Source organism: Ursus maritimus, unplaced genomic scaffold (genome assembly GCF_017311325.1).
Source record: "Ursus maritimus isolate PB19 unplaced genomic scaffold, ASM1731132v1 scaffold_26, whole genome shotgun sequence".
Taxonomy (NCBI): domain Eukaryota; kingdom Metazoa; phylum Chordata; class Mammalia; order Carnivora; family Ursidae; genus Ursus; species Ursus maritimus.
The window spans coordinates 18,841,357-18,859,812 of NW_024425119.1; the positions used below are offsets into that span (position 1 = coordinate 18,841,357).

The following is an 18,456-nucleotide window of genomic DNA, read 5'->3' on the forward strand; positions in this document are numbered from 1 at the left end:
ATGTATGTATATGTATATGTATATGTATGTATATATATTCCAGTTTTGTATGTATGTATATGTATATGTATATGTATATGTATGTATATATATTCCAGTTTTATTGAGGCATAACTGACAAGTAAGTTTGTTATTTATTTATTTTAAAGCTTTATTTATTTGAGAGAGAGAGAGAGAGAAAGAGAGCATGTGGAGGAGAGGAGAGAGAGAGGGAGAAAGAGTCTTAAGCAGACTCCACACTGGGCACACAGCCCCACATGGAGCTCTGTCCCGGGATCCCAAGATCACAACCTGAGCCAAAACCAAGAATCAGACACTTAGCCAACAGTGTGACCCAGGCGCCCCATATTCGTAATATATATTTAACGTGCACGGTGTGATGATTTGATGCATATATGCATTGTGAAAGAACTCCCCATCAAGTTAATCAACATGTCCATCACCTCACATATTTACCCTTGATTTTAAGTATTTAATTAATTTTGGTGAGAACATTTACATTCTACTCTCTTGGCAAATTTTAATTATACAATATAGTATTATATCATCTATAGTTATCGTGTTATGCATGAGATCCTCAAACCTTATTCATCTTATAACTGAAAGTTTATACCCTTGACCAATCTACCCCTATGTCCCACACACCCCAGCACCTTGGCAAACATCATTCTCCCCTCTGTTTCTGAGTTCAGCATTTCTTTTTTGTAGATCCCACATACAAGTGATACCATACAGTATTTGTCTTTCTCTGTCTGACCTATTTCACTTCGTATAATGCCCTCCAGGTTCATCCATGTTGTTGTAAATGACAAGATTTTCTTCTTTTTTTTAAGGCTGAAAAATTCTCCTCTGTGTGTGTGTGTGTGTGTGTGTGTGTGTGCGTGTGTGTGACATTTTCTTTATTTATTCTTCTTGTCAATAGACATTTAGGTTGTTTCCATACCTTGACTATTATGAATAATAGACATCAATAAACTGCAAAATTATTTTTCCAAAAAACAAATGTTGCAGGAAACATGAAAGTACATCTCTCTTTGAGATAATCGTTTCATTTCCTTTGGATATATCACCAGAAGTGGAATTGCTGGGTCATATGGTACTTCTATTTTTAATTTCTTGAGGAGACTTCATACTATTTTCTGTAGTGTCTGTACCAGATTACAATCCCATGAACAGTGCAGAAGCGTTCCCTTTTCTCCACAGTCTTGCCAGCATTTGTTATTTTGTCTTTTTAATAGTAGCTACCATAACAGGTTTGAGGTATCTCCTTTATATTAAAACTGAGAGATTATAAATTATCTAGGTGGGTAGGGGACATCAATGATTTTATTTTAGTACAGTAAAGGTGATGGTTTTAGGTTAGGACTCCCAGGAAGCAGACCTTGAGCAGGGATTTGAATGCACATAGTTTATTCGGGAAGCAATCCCCAGGAGGCACTGGCAGGAGAGTGTGGAAGTGAAACAAAAGAGGAAGGAAAAAGAGAACAGGTGCCTTGAAAAGCAGATTAGGTCAATGAATCCCTGACGCACAATCTCTCTGGAAGCTTCTGAGAGACCCTTAGAGCACCATCTTTCAACTATCACACCTGTGGTGGAAGGAAGATAGAGTGTTCATTTATCCCTTCCCATTGGTCATGGACTGGGGGCTACTCGCAAGGACTCTGGCTCCCTAGCATTTCTGGCCTGTTTCAAGTGTGGATCAAACATGGACCTGTGGCTAAAGAAAGGCCCCAGGTGGAGGGACGTGTGTGTGAATGCAAAGAGGTGTTTGTAGGTGATTTTAGGGCAAGTGCTGATAAGTGGGACACTAACAATACCCCTTGTCCACTCACATCCATGCCCCGCTTGAAATTAATCTGTTTAGTTAGTGATTCTCCAAAGTGCTGGCAAGTCTCTCTCTCTATTTCTCTCTCTCTCTCTCTCTCTCACACACACACACACACAAACACACAATTTCTGAAACAAAATGACCTCTTGTACTACCCATTTTAGAATCTCCTCACTTCCAGCTAGCACTTGTGCTGGCCTAAGCGTCCTGCTTGGTGGGGGAATACAGACCTGGATCTGTGAGGGTTCTGAGCCATGCATTGTCTTGATCTTGTCAGATTATCCCCTGAGACAGAAAGCACCAGGAGGTGCCTCAGTGAATTCCGTGAGTTTCAGCCGTATTCCTCCTCCCTGCTCCCATTATGAGGCAGCAACCCTGTCAGCTCATGACAATCAGTACAGTAACTTCTCTTTGCTCAACTGTTGACACGGGATGTCCAATATGTCTGGACAGCAGCCAAAGTTTTAGGAGTCTGAAATCCTGTGTCTCCAGGTGGAGACTCTGCCCCTACCATCCCCACCCCCATTGTCTGCACCCTAATGAGGTCGTTCTCTATTCTTTTCTACTAGTATCTTCTGGCCTGCCACAGTGGGTGAGACAGGCACTCTTGTGCAACCAGTAAAAATCCCCTGGCAGAGACTGGCAGTCAGAAGTCACTGGTGTGTACAACCAAGGGATATGGGAGGGAAGTGACAGCATCTGGTACACTTACGCTACGAAGTATTTGTTAGAAGGGGGCTGTGATCTTTTGGTTTATTATAAGAAAGATAGTATTTGTTCTCACACAGAACTCCTAAAACTCTCGGAATTTCCAAAATGATGGGAGTCTAAAGGTGTCTTTTGTTGTGTTAATGAGGTGGCTTTTGCAAAGCACCCCCGGATGGGGGCTGGTTGCCAGTTTCTCCTGTGTTTCTCATGTGCTTAGTGGGTTGGAACTTTCAGCCCCGCCCCCCACCTCTGGAGCACCGGGAGGGGCTGGGGTTTGAATTAATCACCAATGGCCAACAATTTCATGAATCATGCCTATGTAATAAAGATGCCACAGAAACTCAAAAGGAGAGAGTTTGGAGAACTCCCAGGCTGGAGAACACGTGGAAGTTCGGGGAGAGTGGTGTGCTCAGAGAGAACACGTGGGAGCCCTGCCCCCCTTCCCCTAGGCATTTTTCCATCTGGCTGTTCCTGAGTTATAATCTTTTACAAAGAACTGGTAATCTAGTAAGTAGTGCTTCCCTGAGTTCGGTGGGCTGCTCCAGCAAATTGATTGAACCTGAGGAGGAGGTCATTGGGACTTCGAATCTATATCCAATTGGCCAGAAGCAAGGGTGGTACACTGGGCTTCCAACCGGTGTCTGAAGGCTGGGGGAAGAGGAAGCGCTTATAGGACTGAGCCCTTAGTCTGTGGGATCTGGTGCTATCTCTGGGTAGATAGTCTCAGAATTGAGTTGAATTGTAGACACCCAGCTGGAGTCTGAGAACTGCTTGCTCAGTAGTGTGGGGGGAAAAAACTCATACTGGAGGGGCATTAGATAGGAGGTGAAGAACGGCTGTCTATACTATGAACTATACCTTTATGTACATAACTGCATCTTGATAGTGGGACTCTAGATCCTTTATCACTCAAAGTATTCCTTATTTTATTTTATCCTTCATTTTAAGTTATCATTTGTACATCAAAAATCTTTACATAAGGAAGGCCTGAAGACAGAGAAAAGGAAATACAGCAAAACAAACATAACCCACGTCCTCCCAATTTTCAGGACCTCTTCAATAAGGACAGAGAATGATAGCTGTAAAAATGAGCAGGACTTGAAGTACTCAGTCACTGAGCACAACGTGTGAGTTTTCCGCAATCAAGTGGTAACAGAGAGTAGTCTGTTCAGATCCCACTTAGTTCTACTGCTTGGGTGCAAGAGGGAACTTATTTTAGCCGTCAGCCCAAATATATTGGTTAAATTATTACCATTTTTAATTTAGAGGCAGCTGAGAAAATATATGGCAATTACTCCCAGTGACCACTAGATTCAAGATGTCTTTTCATTCATTAATTATTAAGGATTGGGCTTTTGTAAGAGGAGGTGATGGTGACCTCTCTCTCTCCCTCTCCTGCACCCTCTCCCTCCCTCGCTCTCTCTCTCTTTCATTTAACACCTCTTTCATAGAGGTGCTGTGAGGATTTCTGCCTGTGTGGTAATGAAGTTCAGTAGCCTGCTTTGAATTTGTCAGTGGAAAAGGTGTTATAAAATTTTAAAGTAAAAAATATACTACTACTAATAAGGATGTTGATCTTGAAATGCAATATGAAAACCAGAGACTGGAAATTTAAAATTTGTAATGAAATACTCTAAAGCTGTGATCTCTTCAGACCTCGGGAGTTGAGCAGGGGTGGGCCCAGGGAAGACTTGGATGGAAGAAGCTGCAGGATGTGGTGGCGGTGATTCAGTAGGTGGCCCTCTTCCATCCCAAGGTGGTCCGGAGCCAGCTCCCAGCCCTGGGTTATGGAGTGCTGTGCTGCAGGAGAACCATCCATTGGATGAGCTGTAAGACCGAGGTTCTGACCACTTCTGCTCATTAAAAATTCCAGCGCATTTTTTATAAGGTTAAGGATGGATCCTTGTGTTCGACAATCTGGTTCCAGTTGGGTAGCAATATTGGTTTCTTAGGAAAGTCTAGAAAAAAGATGTATGGAAATTTCAGGAGGATGATTAACATTCCTATAGGAGAAAATCCAGACAGATGAACTCAAAATTTTATCCTGAACCCTTGTTTTACCGAGTAGCAAAACAAAACACCTGTTTGAATTGCTGTCTTATTGGGGTATAAATGCATGTGTAGATGAGAGATAAACACACTTTCTTGATAAGTTTATATAGTAAGGACAAATTTAAGGAAGTACTCTAGTATTTGTATATTATGCTGATGAAATGACTTGTATTTTGAGGTATTTTGGGTTTTTTTTTTCCAGTCCCTTGAATAACTGACATTTGGGATAGGAAATGGAAAAACATACATAGTGAATGATAATTGTTTTGATTCAGAATAATCTGAAAGCTTCTCCTGACCCTGTTTAGCTATGTGTCACCCATAACTTCCAGAACTCTTTGCTATGTGTCACCCATAACTTTACATGTAATACATTAATTATGATTACAAAAATCAGAGCAAGAATGTCAAATTTATTCTTAAGAAGTGGACTAAGGTAAAAAAAAAAAAGAAAAAAATCAATATAAAGATTAGGTCAAGGCGAGGAGAGTGATTATCAGAGAAAACTTATACCTTCCTAGATTTATTTAGAGTCACCACCTTTTGGGGATGGGACGAGAACCACATTGCTTTCTTCCATGCATCACTTACTATTCTTACTGAGCTCAAAATACCCTGTTTCTAGATTTTGGTTAAAGAAAATCATTGAGCCTAAGCTCTGTATGTAATTTGCCATTTCTGTGGAAAGTTACCATAGCGCTGTGGTTCCCATAGAATGAAAAAAATGCCTCACCGTTTCAGGCAGACATCAACTCAGATTAACTAATATGGCACTTCCCTCTTGGCCTCTGAATGTGAGATAGGGATTATTTTGAGACGCGCAGATGTTTTCTTTTCTGAACTCCACATTAATGGGAGAAATAGTAGGCTAGCGTATTGCTTTCTTTATTTAAGTCTCTTTACGAGTAAATAATAGTTATCTATGCACGCTGATTACTTCTTTCCTACAGTTTCTATAGTAGTTGTTTTTAAATGCTGTATTTTGACACTTTTGTTATTGTGCGAAAGCCAACCAGATCATGCCGTAGTCATAAATGAGATTGTCCTTTGGGGGCTAATGCTTTGAGGGATGAAAGTATATAAGAGACAGTATAATAGGATAATAAATAGCCCTAGATTCTGTAGGATCCAGTGCAGTTACAAATGCAAATAACATATAAGTGTGAAGAGTGTAGGATAACTGGTCAAGGGCCACTATTCCTCAGCTGCACTTACTTAGAGATGCCAAATCCATAAATTGCTGGATCATTGCATCCACAGACCAGGAATCCAGACTGAATTCTGGGGTACCTTAATGGAGGCACCTGAAATGTCTGCGCCTCTGTTTATATTTCCACAATTAGGATGCTATTACCTTCTTCACCCATTTCAGATATTTCATGTTCACAAGTTTCATAAATCATCTTCCAAAGCAAAGACTGAAACTTTATTTATTTATTTATTTATTTATTTATTTATTAGATTTTATTTATTTGAGAGAGAGAGAGAGTGAGAGAGAGCACAAGAGTGGGGTGAGGGGCAGAGGGAGAAGCAGACTCCCCGCTGAGCAAGGAGCTTCATGAGGGACTTGATCCTACGACGACGACTCCAGGGTCACAACCAGAGCTGAAGGCAGTTACTTAACTGACTGAGCCGCCCAGGCGCCCTGAAACTATATTTAAACATGGGTACCCCTGAGGTTCGTGATACACCACTTTGCTTTTATAAAAGACCCATATCAGTACCTGTTTTCACTAACTGAAAGACATTGGAAGAGGATTTTCATTTTTACGAAAAAAGGCGAGTGCAAATAATGTTCAGTGTCTTGCAGGGAGCGGAGCTGTTACAGAGGTAATGCTGGCCCTGAGCAGCGAGGGGCACCAACAAGCTACTTCCGGCTAACTCTGCTTAGCATCTCAGCATTAAGCCACCACAACTTTGACCTGTGTCTGTGAGCATCGGTACTTTATCTCGATTTACTTGTCCATCTGTTAGCAAGATGTGTCCGAAGGTATCAGAAAAGCCTAAGAGAGGTTATTTTGGAGATCTGGGAGTGTTCACAATTTTTCCAGTAGATTAATGATAATTGCTTCTTTGCTTTACTCCATTTTGGCTTACAAAAGTTTTCATAGATATACTCAGCTTTCAGATTGCAGTGGAAACCTGTGCTTCTAAGTATTTCTTTTTAGGATAAACTGCTTTATAATAGCAAAGACTAAATCTTTGTATTTTTAATTTTTTAAAATTTCACTTTACATGGTATTTAGCAATTATTTCATAACAAATTAACCAAATATCCAAAGAATTCTGATATGTGAACAGTACAGAGAAAACCAGTACATTTGTAAAAACAACATGCTATGGGGCACCTGGGCGGCTCATTTGGTTAAGCATCTGGCTCTTGATTTCAGCTCAGGTCATGATTTCTGCATAGGGCTCTGTGCTGGGTGCGGAGCCTGCTTAAGATTCTCTCTCTTCCTCTGCACGTCCCTGCTCGTGCTCTCTCTCTCTCTCTCTCAAATGAATAAATCTTTTTAAAAAATGACATGCCTAAGCATAGGCAGAAGTAATAGCAATTCTTTCAGCAGCATAAGAGAGAATGCAAAATACACTTTTTTCTTTTTATTTCCTTTTATTATTTTTTAAAGATTTTATTTATTCATTTGATAGAGCACAAGCAGGGGGAGCAGCAAAGGGAGAGGGAGAAGCAGGCTCCCCGCTGAGCAGGGAGCCTGATGTGGGGCTGGATCTGAGGACCCTAGGATGATGACCCAAGCCAAAGGCAGGTGCTTAACTGACTGAGCCACCCAGGCGCCCTTAATTTTTTTATTTTTATATCATAGACTCACATGGAGTTGTGAAAAATAATTCAGAAATTCACCCTTTACCCAGTTTCCCTCAATGGTAACATCTTGAAAAAGTATAGTACAATGTCACAAGCAGGATATTAGCATTGATACAATCAAGATACAAACAGATTCAGCAGCTCCATGATCCCTACAGCTAAACTTTTATAACCATACATATTTCCTAACCACTCAAGCCCCACCTGACCTCTGCCAACCATTAATTGCTCTCCATTTCTATGCTTTTTTTAAATTTCAAAAATGTTATATAAGTGGGATCATACAATATGCAACATTTGGGGGTTGGCTTTTTTTGCTCAGCACAAGTCCCTGGAGATTAATCTAAGATTTTGTGGGTATCAGCAGTTTGCTGCTCTTAATTAGTGAGTAGTAGTCTGAGACATATCCTTCTTAAGCTCTAAACACACCTTACTGGGAATGCTGATTTACCTAGATGACCCTAGTTTTTGAGTAAAGTGCACAATGAAAGAATTATAACACATAATGAGAGGGCTATTTCTTGGTGCAATCTACTTCCAAATTCCGGTAGTTCAAATGAGCTATGAACAACAACAACAACATGAATATAGTTGGAAAACACCGTTGACATATTTTTAAGTCACATTAATATAAACATGTATCCCTGATCATGAGAAGTAATACAACGGTTTTGTTCTCTTCTTAATCAGCAAAATCAGACCTAGAGAATTCCAGAATGCTGCTGATAAGTAGGTATAAAGGTTACAAAGATACTGGAGGCCAAAATCCATGTTGCCCAATAAATTGTTCTACAAACTGGGAATTTCTCTCTTGAGGAAAATAAAGCTTCATAAAGATTTCAAACATTTTGAATGCAGCATGTATGGAAACTAACAAAGTTTCATTTTGTATTTCCCCAAAAGCAGAACTGGGAAATATATTTGAGAAGAGGCAGATTTTACTTCAGTGTAAGGGGAAGTCTCCCCCCCGCCCCAGTTTTATTGAGATATCATGTGTATAGACATTTGGCTGATTATGATTTCCTCCAAAATGATAAGGAAGTTCAAAACACTTTATTAACCTTTAAAAACCCTAGTAGGTTTCATATAAAAGGGGGTTCAATTTATAGACCAAAGTTGTTTCTGGGCTATGCACAATTTTTTCCTGGCATCTTGCTAGGACACACACAACAAGTAATAGTTTGGGTGCTATTGTAACTTCTGAGGGTAAAGTAAAAACTAACTTTAAAATTCAGTGGTGTTGGAATATCAAAAGAAATAGGCTATACCTGTATGTTTTTTTTCTATCAAGGAGCCATTGAATTTTTTCCTATAAGTATGCTCTAGTTGAACACCCAAATGATCCTTAAATTCTAACATTTTAAAATGTTGGGTACATCAGTAGCAGGGGAGAACTGAGGTATTCGCTCAGGAGGTCAGTCAGAGCTCAGTCTTAGACAATTTATCAGTAATTTATTTAGTGGGCACTGTACTTCTACTTCTTCTGTAGAAGTAGATTTTTTTTAATGCTATTATGTATTCCTTTTAAATTTTGGTAAAATCTGTTCCTCTTTATGAAAGCACTTGAGATGTCCCCTTAATAGAGAAGCCTGTTATTGCAGACTTTAGCAAATATGGATTCATTCATGAAGGTGATGTTACTGAAAATCCCTGCAACTCTTCCCCTATTATATGCTCTTTGCCCATCTTTGCCCCAGCAATAAAATATTTAATTTCTTTGATTGTCTTATACTTTATTTTGTGGCTCTATCCAGAGTCCCATGGAAGAGAATCTTTGCTTTGCTTTGAAATTAAAGTGAAGGGTTTTAAAGAATAAGGCACAAGAGTAAATCTTTATTACTTCAAGGCTTTGCCAACATATTGCATGTATTTTGAGATTAGGGTTATTTTTAAAGTAATTATTACTGAACAGAAATTAGTTCACTATCAGTCCAACCCCCATCCTTCTACTACCATTTATTTCTACAGACACAATTGAAAACTACTATTCATAATGATGGGTCTGAGATGCTACAAGATTTCAAATCATCACAGAAAGATTCAATTAAGCCTGTCATGCTGATGGCGCTAAAGCAGAGAAGGGGAACAATATTAAAAAAACAAAAAACAAAAAACCCTCTTTAAAATAGTAATATAGCAATTTTAAAGCTCTTACTGCTCATACTTTTTATAGTATTTTGCTACTTGTATAAAAACAGATGTATAATAAATGCGTTCCCACCTATTCTTTTTTTTTTTTTTTTTTTTTTTTTTTTTTTTGCCAAGGACTATTTTTTTATTTATTTATTTATTTTTTTTTAAATGATTTTTTATTATATTATCCGTGGTTGTTTAGGCTGGTCTGGTACCTATCCAGCTCGACTCGGAGGACCGGCTGAAAACGGTGTCTCCTACTCCTCCGCCATCTTAACTCCTCGTTCCCACCTATTCTATTTGACACAGAGGGTGTCAAGAATTCTAGAAAGGAAAATGATTAGTCTTCGTTTCTATACAGAACATCACCGTTAGATGTCTATGTATGTGAGACTCTCAGGTGAAAAGCAGGCTGATTTCACATATGCAAAACAATTTATCATTATTTGGGAGACTAACAAAATATATATTTGTATCCTTACATCCTAATTCACTTTTCGAAGAGTTACAGGTCTAGAGGAGTTACTGAAATGACTGTGTTATTAATGAGTTACTAATGTTATGGATGAGAAGAACTGATGTGATGGAGAGCACATCAATGTATGGGAGGAAAGATTTGGATTCTAGGCCTGGCCACAATCATGTCTGTTTTACAAATCATACGTCATGTGTCTCTTTTCCAAATTTTAGAACTAGGTAAGAAATCATTCATTTGTGTTGGAGACCAACTGAGGGAACTTATGGGGAAGTGACTGGAAGGAAGGGCTACAAAAGATGAATATGGTAGTCAGCAAGCTACTGAGACCTTGGGATTCATCCAGTGTTTATCGTAACAGCCTTCAGAGGAAGGAGTTACATTTTATTAGTGAATCAAGTACTAGCTGTTTCAAAAATTCCCAGATTAAGTGCCACCGGTTAGAGCTGTGCTGTGCCTGAGATGATGATCTCCCTGGGTCCTGGGCCTGAAGCCTTTGTCTGAAAAAGGCTTTGTCCCTTAAATTGGTGGTGACAAATATTATCATTTTCTGCACGTGCCACAAAGTGAACAAGGTTGGGCAGCGCTGTACCTAAAGCAGTCTGATTTCCTTGACAGTTTGTTTAGAAAAGGTGGAGCCAGCAGTTAACAACACCTGAAGCACCTTGTAGGAAATGCCAACTCTGTGTCAGACAGTGTGGATCTAGAGGGCATGGACGGTAAAGGTAACTGTTCTGGCGATTTGTGCTGTAGACAGTCTGAAGCTTTGTTAGTAACAGTTTTGTGGGGAGCAATCCCTTCTCACACCTTGCTTTATTCCTATGATGTTTCTTTTTTTCTTTTTTAAGAATCTATTTATTTATTGGGGAGAGAGTGCAGAGCACACGCGTGTGCATGGGGGAGGGGAGAAAGCAGGAGCTGGGGGCGAGGGACAGAGGGAAAAGAAGAAGCAGACTCTTTGCTGAGTGGAGAGCCTGATGTGGGGCTCGATCCCAGGACCCTGGAATCATGACCTGAGCTGAAGGCAGATGCTTAACTGACTGAGCCACCCAGGCACCTGTCCTATAATGTTTCTATGCAAGTTCACAATTGTATTATCAAAGCAGTTACTTAAATTCTTTGGAAATTAAACAGGGGCAGCACTCCACAGAAGGAGGGGGATGTTGCATTAAAAATATATATAAGCTTTTTGTTTCTTTCCCCTGACTAGATGTGAAATAATGAATATTAGTAAGGCCTATCTTGGCAAAATGTTTAATTTTTTAAATTTAAATTCAACTCCTAGAGTAGTGTTAATTGAAAGGGTTGAAGACTATGCCATAGATCATGATGTGAGATATGACTCTTTAGTAATTTTTATTTGGATATCTCCTAAATCCTCCTTTCTCAGCTGACTTGCTACCCAAATACTTATGGTTAAATTGTTTTTCACTCTGTTCCTACCAGAAAACTGCTGTGGATTATGGACATTTCATCTGAGAATCAATACAAAATTTTCAAAACCTTGATTATTACCTATTTTGCTTAAAAATGAGTAATTTATGTATTGATTTTTTTTTTTAAAGCAACATTCTGTAAAAAGTGTTGCTGCGTGATTCTGCCTATCAGTCCACTCTGGGCCACAGAATCTTCAATGAAGATTTTGAAGGATCTATCCACTTGTGCAATTAGTTGTATAAACGTACAAAGATTGTCTTTAACTGAGGACTTCATAAGATGATAGAGATATCTGCTTCTTTTATTTTCTCATCCTTTATTCGTTGACTTTGTTCATTCATCAAGAATTTATTCAGCAAGTATGCACAGAGCTCCTACCATGTGTCGGGCACAATCTTGGTCATTGGGGGGACACAACAAACTAGACAAAGACGTCCATGGCCTTTGTTCACATAGCACCCCATAGTGAAGGGAGATGTATGATAAACAAGAAAACAAATACATGAGCAAGACCATTTTGTATCGTGATAGGTGCTGTAAGTAGAATGCAACAGCGTTGTGTGGTCGTGAATGACAAAATGTGTGTATGCACTTGGAGACCCAAGACTTTTTGACAAGATGTTTAGGAAAGAAAGACTTTCTAAAATGGTAATACTTAAGATGAGAACTGATGGAGCAGAAAGAGGCAGCTATATGAAGTTCTGTAGATATTAAGGTCCTGAGCAGGATTTTCAATTTGACATGGTAAACAAAAGAATGATGGCTTGAGGGGCAGGAGGTGTACCCTCCCCTCCATGAGAAGCCACTAGCCATGTGAAGCTATTAAATTTTAAATTAATTTTTTTTAAAGATTATATGTATTTATTTGACAGAGAGAGACAGCCAGCGAGAGAGGGAACACAAGCGGGGGGAGTGGGAGAGGAAGAAGCAGGCTCCTGGCAGAGGAGCCTGATGTGGGGCTTGATCCCAGGACTCCGGGATCACGCTCTGAGCTGAAGGCAGACGCTTAACGACTGAGCCACCCAGGCACCCCTAAATTTTAAATTAATTAAAAAAAATATAAAAACTCAGTTCCTCAGTGGCACTGTGTTTCAAGTATTTAAAAGCCTCATGTGACTAGTGGCTACCATATTTGACAGTGTAGAGTATATTTTCGCCATTGAGGAACATCCCGATGGCCAGTGTTGCAGTAGCGAGTAGGAGACGGCACAGAAGAGTGGTTTGTGAAGATCATGAAGGTCCCTGCAGGTGGCCATGAGAACTGCAAGTTCAATGACAAACCTCGGGATGGTTTTAAACAGGGAATGACATCATTTGACTTACATTTTAAAATTCACACTCTGGCTGCTGTGTAGAAAATGAATGGGAGGAGAGCAAGACCAGACAGTTTACCGCGATTGTCCTGGCCAGAGATGTCTAGATAAAAAATCATGCATTTAAACACATGTCTTTGGTTGGTTATTATGAGACGGTGAAAAGCAGATGGATTCAGGATATATTTTAGAGATAGAATCAAAAAGACTTGCTAATAGATTGGAATGGAGGGTTTTGCCCTCTTTTGGGGCCCAAGCAACTAGATAGATAGTTATGTTTTTTCCTGTGGCGGGAGGACTGAGGAGAAATAGTTTGGGTACATGGGGCTTGGTGAAAGGGCAGGGGTGGGGAGTTGGAAGGTAAGAATTTTGTTTTGGCTGTATTATATTCTAGATACCCATTTGATGTATATGCAGAGAGGTCAGGTAGGTCGTAGGGAATGAGTAAACCCTGCTACAGAAGATAAACTTTTAAAATTTAACAGAATTCCCTTGAGTATAACTATATTTGGCAAATGAGCCTCTTCACAAAGTAGTCATGAAAACACTGTTGCTAGATTCGGCTAAGTAGAGAGTTTTACGAAGTCAAATTTGAATTTTTCTTTCCATTTTCTGGAAAATAGAATTACTATGTAAGGATACAAATATCTATACATTTTGTTAGTCTCCCAAATAATGATAAATTGTTTTGTGTATGTGGAATCCGCATGCTTCCACTTAAGAGTTTCATATACATAGGAATTACTGATGTTATCAGTGAGAAAAACTGATGAGATGGAGAACACATCAACATATGGTAGGAAAGATCTGGATGTTACTTTCCTGTGTGTACCACATTTTCCTTATCCCTTGGCTGTGTTGTCACTTTGAGTTAGGACTCAACACTATCCGTAGAAAATGGGCAGTTGTATTTCTCGGTGATTACTCAATGTCCACGTTCTGTATTGGGTCTTATTTCATTTAATATAATCCGCACAATCTTTGTCCCGTCCTTCAGTATGGCACTGTAGCTTTCTGTATCTGTATCTGTCTTCTAATAAGAGCATTGGTTATTTTTGCTCATCTGCTTCCAGGTTCTGGATGGCAATGGCGGTAAAGGATGGAGTGATGGAATCTACCTTCTTTCCTTTGTGTGGGACAAATAGTCTTCTGGTTGTGATTTTTGTTGAGAATGGGGAGAGACCCAGAGGCCAAGACATCACCTCTGTAACACCATTGAACACCCCAAGAGTGTCAGTTTAACAGCAGATCTAGTATTTTTGTTTTGCTGCATGAACAAATGCCATTCTTATTTTATCTGTTACAATTTTGTAAAATGTCTACATTCCATCTCTTACAAATTCAGTTTTTATGATGATTTATTATCTCTTTTTTAAAGACTTTATTTATTTGACAGAGAGAGACAGCAAGAGAGAGAACACAAGCAAGGGGAGTGGGAGAGGGAGAAGCAGGCTCCCTGTTTAGCGGGGAGCCCAATGCAGGCCTTGATCCCAGGACCCGGGGATCATGACCTGAGCCGAGGGCAGACGCTTAACGGCTGAGCCACCCACACGCCCTGATGATTTATTATTTTTTTTTCCCTAAAGAACTGAGATCATTGTGGGGATAAGGGACAGAGAAAATAGAAATATTCTAAAATTCCCCTCACTATGCCTTTCTTTCTTACCTTGATACGTGCCATAGTTTTCATTTTAATATGCTATTTTTGATGCCAATGGATAGTAGCGTGATTTTCCAATCAAGGTTTTTCCCTCTGAACTATTCCAGGTAGGCTCTGGCATATGAATCATATATCTAAAAAGGAAACTCAGAAAAGTATGTGTGCATGCTAGGGGGCTCATTTGTCTTTGGCAAAGACATTGCTGCTTCTGCTTCCTTAATTATTAAACAGATGGTGCCCACTGCCATTGACTAGCTGCCCAACTTGTGCTCCATGTGATGGTACTGTTCTGGACATCTGATGGAGAGTTGTATCATCATAGCTCCTTATATCCATTTATATCATAAATTAATATTAAACACCTGCCTCTAAGGAGAGCAGGCTGTTTCCCATGAAGCTAAGTTTAAGACTTTAGCCATCTTTCCTCCCTACCCTCCCCCCACCGCCCCGGGGGAATTAATTTTATCTCAAGTATCTCCTTTGGCTTTTCTTTATATTACTTCCTCTCCACACACAAAATACAATGGCATATTGAACTAATTCTCCAAATACTCCAGGCTAGAAACACACTTTAACCTGGAATGTCAAGATAATTAAGACAAAATTGGATTATTATTAATATTACTAGTGAAGGCAAATGGCATCTGAGGTTACCAGATTAAGCATGGATGAGAACGGACTATCATACGCTTACTTCTTTTATACTTTTATCCTTCTAAGTATAAAAAGGAACTAGCTCCCACCATTGATGGATTTTTAAGAGCCCATTGAATCGATATTGAATGATTTTTCATACTCTGCCACAAAAGTTAGTTTAAAATTTTTTCTTGGGTGTCTCACATACTACGTTACTACAGGACGCGAATGGTGCATCTCGTAAACATTCCTAACTAAGGTCCTGATTTTTTTCTCACAAGCTTCCTTTAGGAGAGACACACTATTTCACAGCCAGACATGTCTTCTCAGTGCTTTCCTGGTGTTAACCTACCTGATCTCACCTCCCCCTTGAGATTTTTTTTAAATTCCTTTCTGATTGATGATTTGGGCTTAATCTGGTAAAACCTTCTTGAGGTCACTTAATCTCAATGTATTTACCGTTCACCATCAACAGCTGTTGCCTAATAGTCTCAGGCCCTGGATTTTTTTAAGTAACACTTTGTAAAACCACGAATGCTCCCCAGCCCTTTTTAATAATGCTATTAGGGTCTTGGTAAACTTGAGATTTTCCATCATTTGGAACAATAGGCAAGGCCTGGGTTCTCTGTTTCAAACAGACCTTCCAGTAGGAGCGGGCAAAGCATTACTGTGCCACCTGAAATTGGTTTGCTGTTGCAACTGACTTGAGAACTAAGAAGCATCTTTGAATAACTGACAGTAGACGTGGCTGTCATTTATAATGACAGGAGGAAGTATGTCGTTTCCACTGCCTGCCATGTAGCCAAGGACAATCTTTTTTTCTTAGCGTCCTAGGGAGCTCAGCCTGAGGGTCAACCACAGGCCCCCCTGAGACCCCGGCTTCCTCACGCTGGGCGGAGGACCGGCCTCAGCAACCCTTTCTCCAGCGAGCTGGAAGTGCGGGACCGCTCCGGGAATGGAGCGAAGAGTTGAGAGCAGCGCCTCCTCTGGGGGGAGGAGGCAGGAGCTCAGCTGGGAAAGCTTTCCTAGGGAGTTGCCTTAAAGCAAGCAAGCTGAATTGTCGATCACTCCAGTTGCCTGCTTTTTATACACTTTTAACCAGTCGTCTCCACTCGTTTCCCTTTTGCAAAACTGCAAATCACCACCTACATCGCACCAAAAAGAAGGGGAAAAAAAGAGTAATTCTCATTCTCCCTTCTCACCCTCCCTTCCTCTCACCCTCCCTTCCTCTCCAGCTCGCTCGCTCTCCCTCCCTCCTTGTGGCTGCCGCTAGCCTCTCGGACTGTGGCTCTTCCCGACGGGACTTAGCAACTTCTTGGTTATTTCTCAGCCCCATTTCCATTTTTTTTTCTACCCTTTGCCATGAGCTGGACGGACAGACGCAGGGGAGGCTTTGCTTTCTGCCCCGGGGAATGGCGGTTCGCTTCCTGGGGCTGTGCCGGGGAGGATCGGCCGAGGAAAAAGAAAGAGTGATAGAGAAAGAGCTGCAGGAAGGAAGAGAAGGGGCACCTCCGTCTGCCGCCGGCCCGGAGCGCCGCAGCGCAGCGCCGAGCGGCGCCCGAGATGGGCCCGAGCTCGCCCTGCGCCCCCGGCTCCTCCAGCGTCTGCAGCCCCCGTGCGCCGGACGCGTGGGGCAATCTTTAAAATCCTGAAGTAGGAAGAGACCCCGGAGGATAGAAGTCGGGGGTGGGGGTGGAGCACAATTTTTAAGAGTTTTTCAAAGAGCGAAAAGGAGGAAGTCTGATCGTTTCTGCCTGTGCTAGCTTTTAACTTGAAGGCGACTCTTTGGAGCATCCAGGCTTCTCCAGGAGTTATTGGAAAGCTGAAACTTGCGGTGGCTTGGGGGCCTGCGGAGAAGGAGGGATTCCGAGGGTGGGATTAGGGAGAGAGTGCGTGCGTGCATGTGTCGGGGTGGGGGCGTCCGGGGGACCTTGGGGATTCCGTGAAGAGGGCACACAATGGCAGTGCTCCGCGAGGCCGCGCGAGTCGGGGACAAGCCCGACCACGGTGGGGTGTATCAAGCCCCCGCGGCGGGCCCGGACTGTCCCGCTGGCGCCGGCCCCGCACGGTCGCGGGACTCCGGCAGCCGCGGCCGCTGGGGAGACCTGGTGCTGCGGCCGCTCCGGCGCTCCCGGAAACTTTCCTCAGCGCTGTGCGCGGGCTCCCTGTCCTTTCTGCTGGCCCTGCTGGTGAGGCTGGTGCGCGGGGAGATCGGCCGCGACCTGGAGCAGAGTAAGGAGGCGGCGACGGCCGCTGCGGAGGAAACGGCCCCGGGAGCAGAAGGGGGCGTCTTCCCGGGGCTTCGGGGAGGTGCTCCTGGGGGCGGCGCGCCGCTCAGCCCCTGGCTGCAGCTCTCAGCGCTGCTCTTCAGTCTTCTGTGTGCCTTCTTCTGGATGGGCTTGTACCTCCTGCGCGCCGGGGTGCGCCTGCCTCTGGCCGTCGCACTGCTCGCCGCCTGCTGCGGGGGGGAAGCGCTCGTCCAGATTGGGCTGGGCGTCGGGGAGGATCACTTACTCTCGCTGCCGGCCGCGGGGGTGGTGCTCAGCTGCTTGGCCGCCGCGACATGGCTGGTGCTGAGGCTGAGGCTGGGCGTCCTCATGATCGCCTTGACTAGCGCGGTCAGGACTGTGTCCCTCATTTCCTTAGAGAGGTTCAAGGTCGCCTGGAGACCTTACCTGGCATACTTGGCCGGCGTGTTGGGGCTCCTCCTGGCCAGGTACGTGGAGCAAATCTTGCCGCAGTCTGCGGGGGCGGCTCCGAGGGAGCATTTCGGGTCCCAGCAAATTGCTGGGACCAAGGAAGATATCCCAGTATTTAAGAGGAGGAGGCGGTCCAGCTCCGTGGTGTCCGCGGAGATGTCCGGCTGCAGCAGCAAGTCCCATCGGAGGACCTCCCTGCCCTGCATACCGAGGGAACAGGTAAGCCCTGGCGAGCTCCTCTCACTCGCCTCCCGGGAAGACTTGAAAGGCTTGGGATTCGCCACAAAGTGGAGGGAACCCGAGTGCTGGGAACTAAAGGAAAGATAGTCTAGAAAAGTGGTGTTAACTTCAGACTCAGTAGGAAATTTAGGGAGTTATTCTCCCCGTCTCGCACAGTATTTTATAATCTGAACAGCAGAAACAATAAGGAACAAAACTAGATGGCATTTGCAGGGTCTTCCGCACCTGGGCCAACTTTTTAGATCTGCTACACCTGGCATACGACTTCCCTACGCTCAAGTCCCCTCCTAGTTTTCTCCTTTAGCAGAAATCCTCCAGGTTTGCTTTATTAGCACTGGGTGATGTCTCAACACGTGGATTTTACTGGATTTCTTTAATACTTTCTATAAGGTTTTCTAAAGTGACAAGTCAATGTCTATGAAAGTCAGTAAAAAGATTCTGAAGTAAAATC

At 42.3% G+C, this 18,456-nt stretch overlaps 1 protein-coding gene across 1 annotated transcript in view; it reads left to right on the forward strand.

Annotated features, from left to right (window-relative positions):
* The first annotated feature begins 17,024 nt into the window (after positions 1-17,024).
* PDE3A (phosphodiesterase 3A) overlaps positions 17,025-18,456 on the forward strand; it is a 314,149-nt gene continuing 312,717 nt past the window's right edge. The window contains exon 1 of the mRNA XM_040642202.1: positions 17,025-17,984. Coding sequence (XP_040498136.1) covers positions 17,025-17,984 — 960 coding nt within the window. The remainder of the gene's footprint in view (positions 17,985-18,456) is intronic.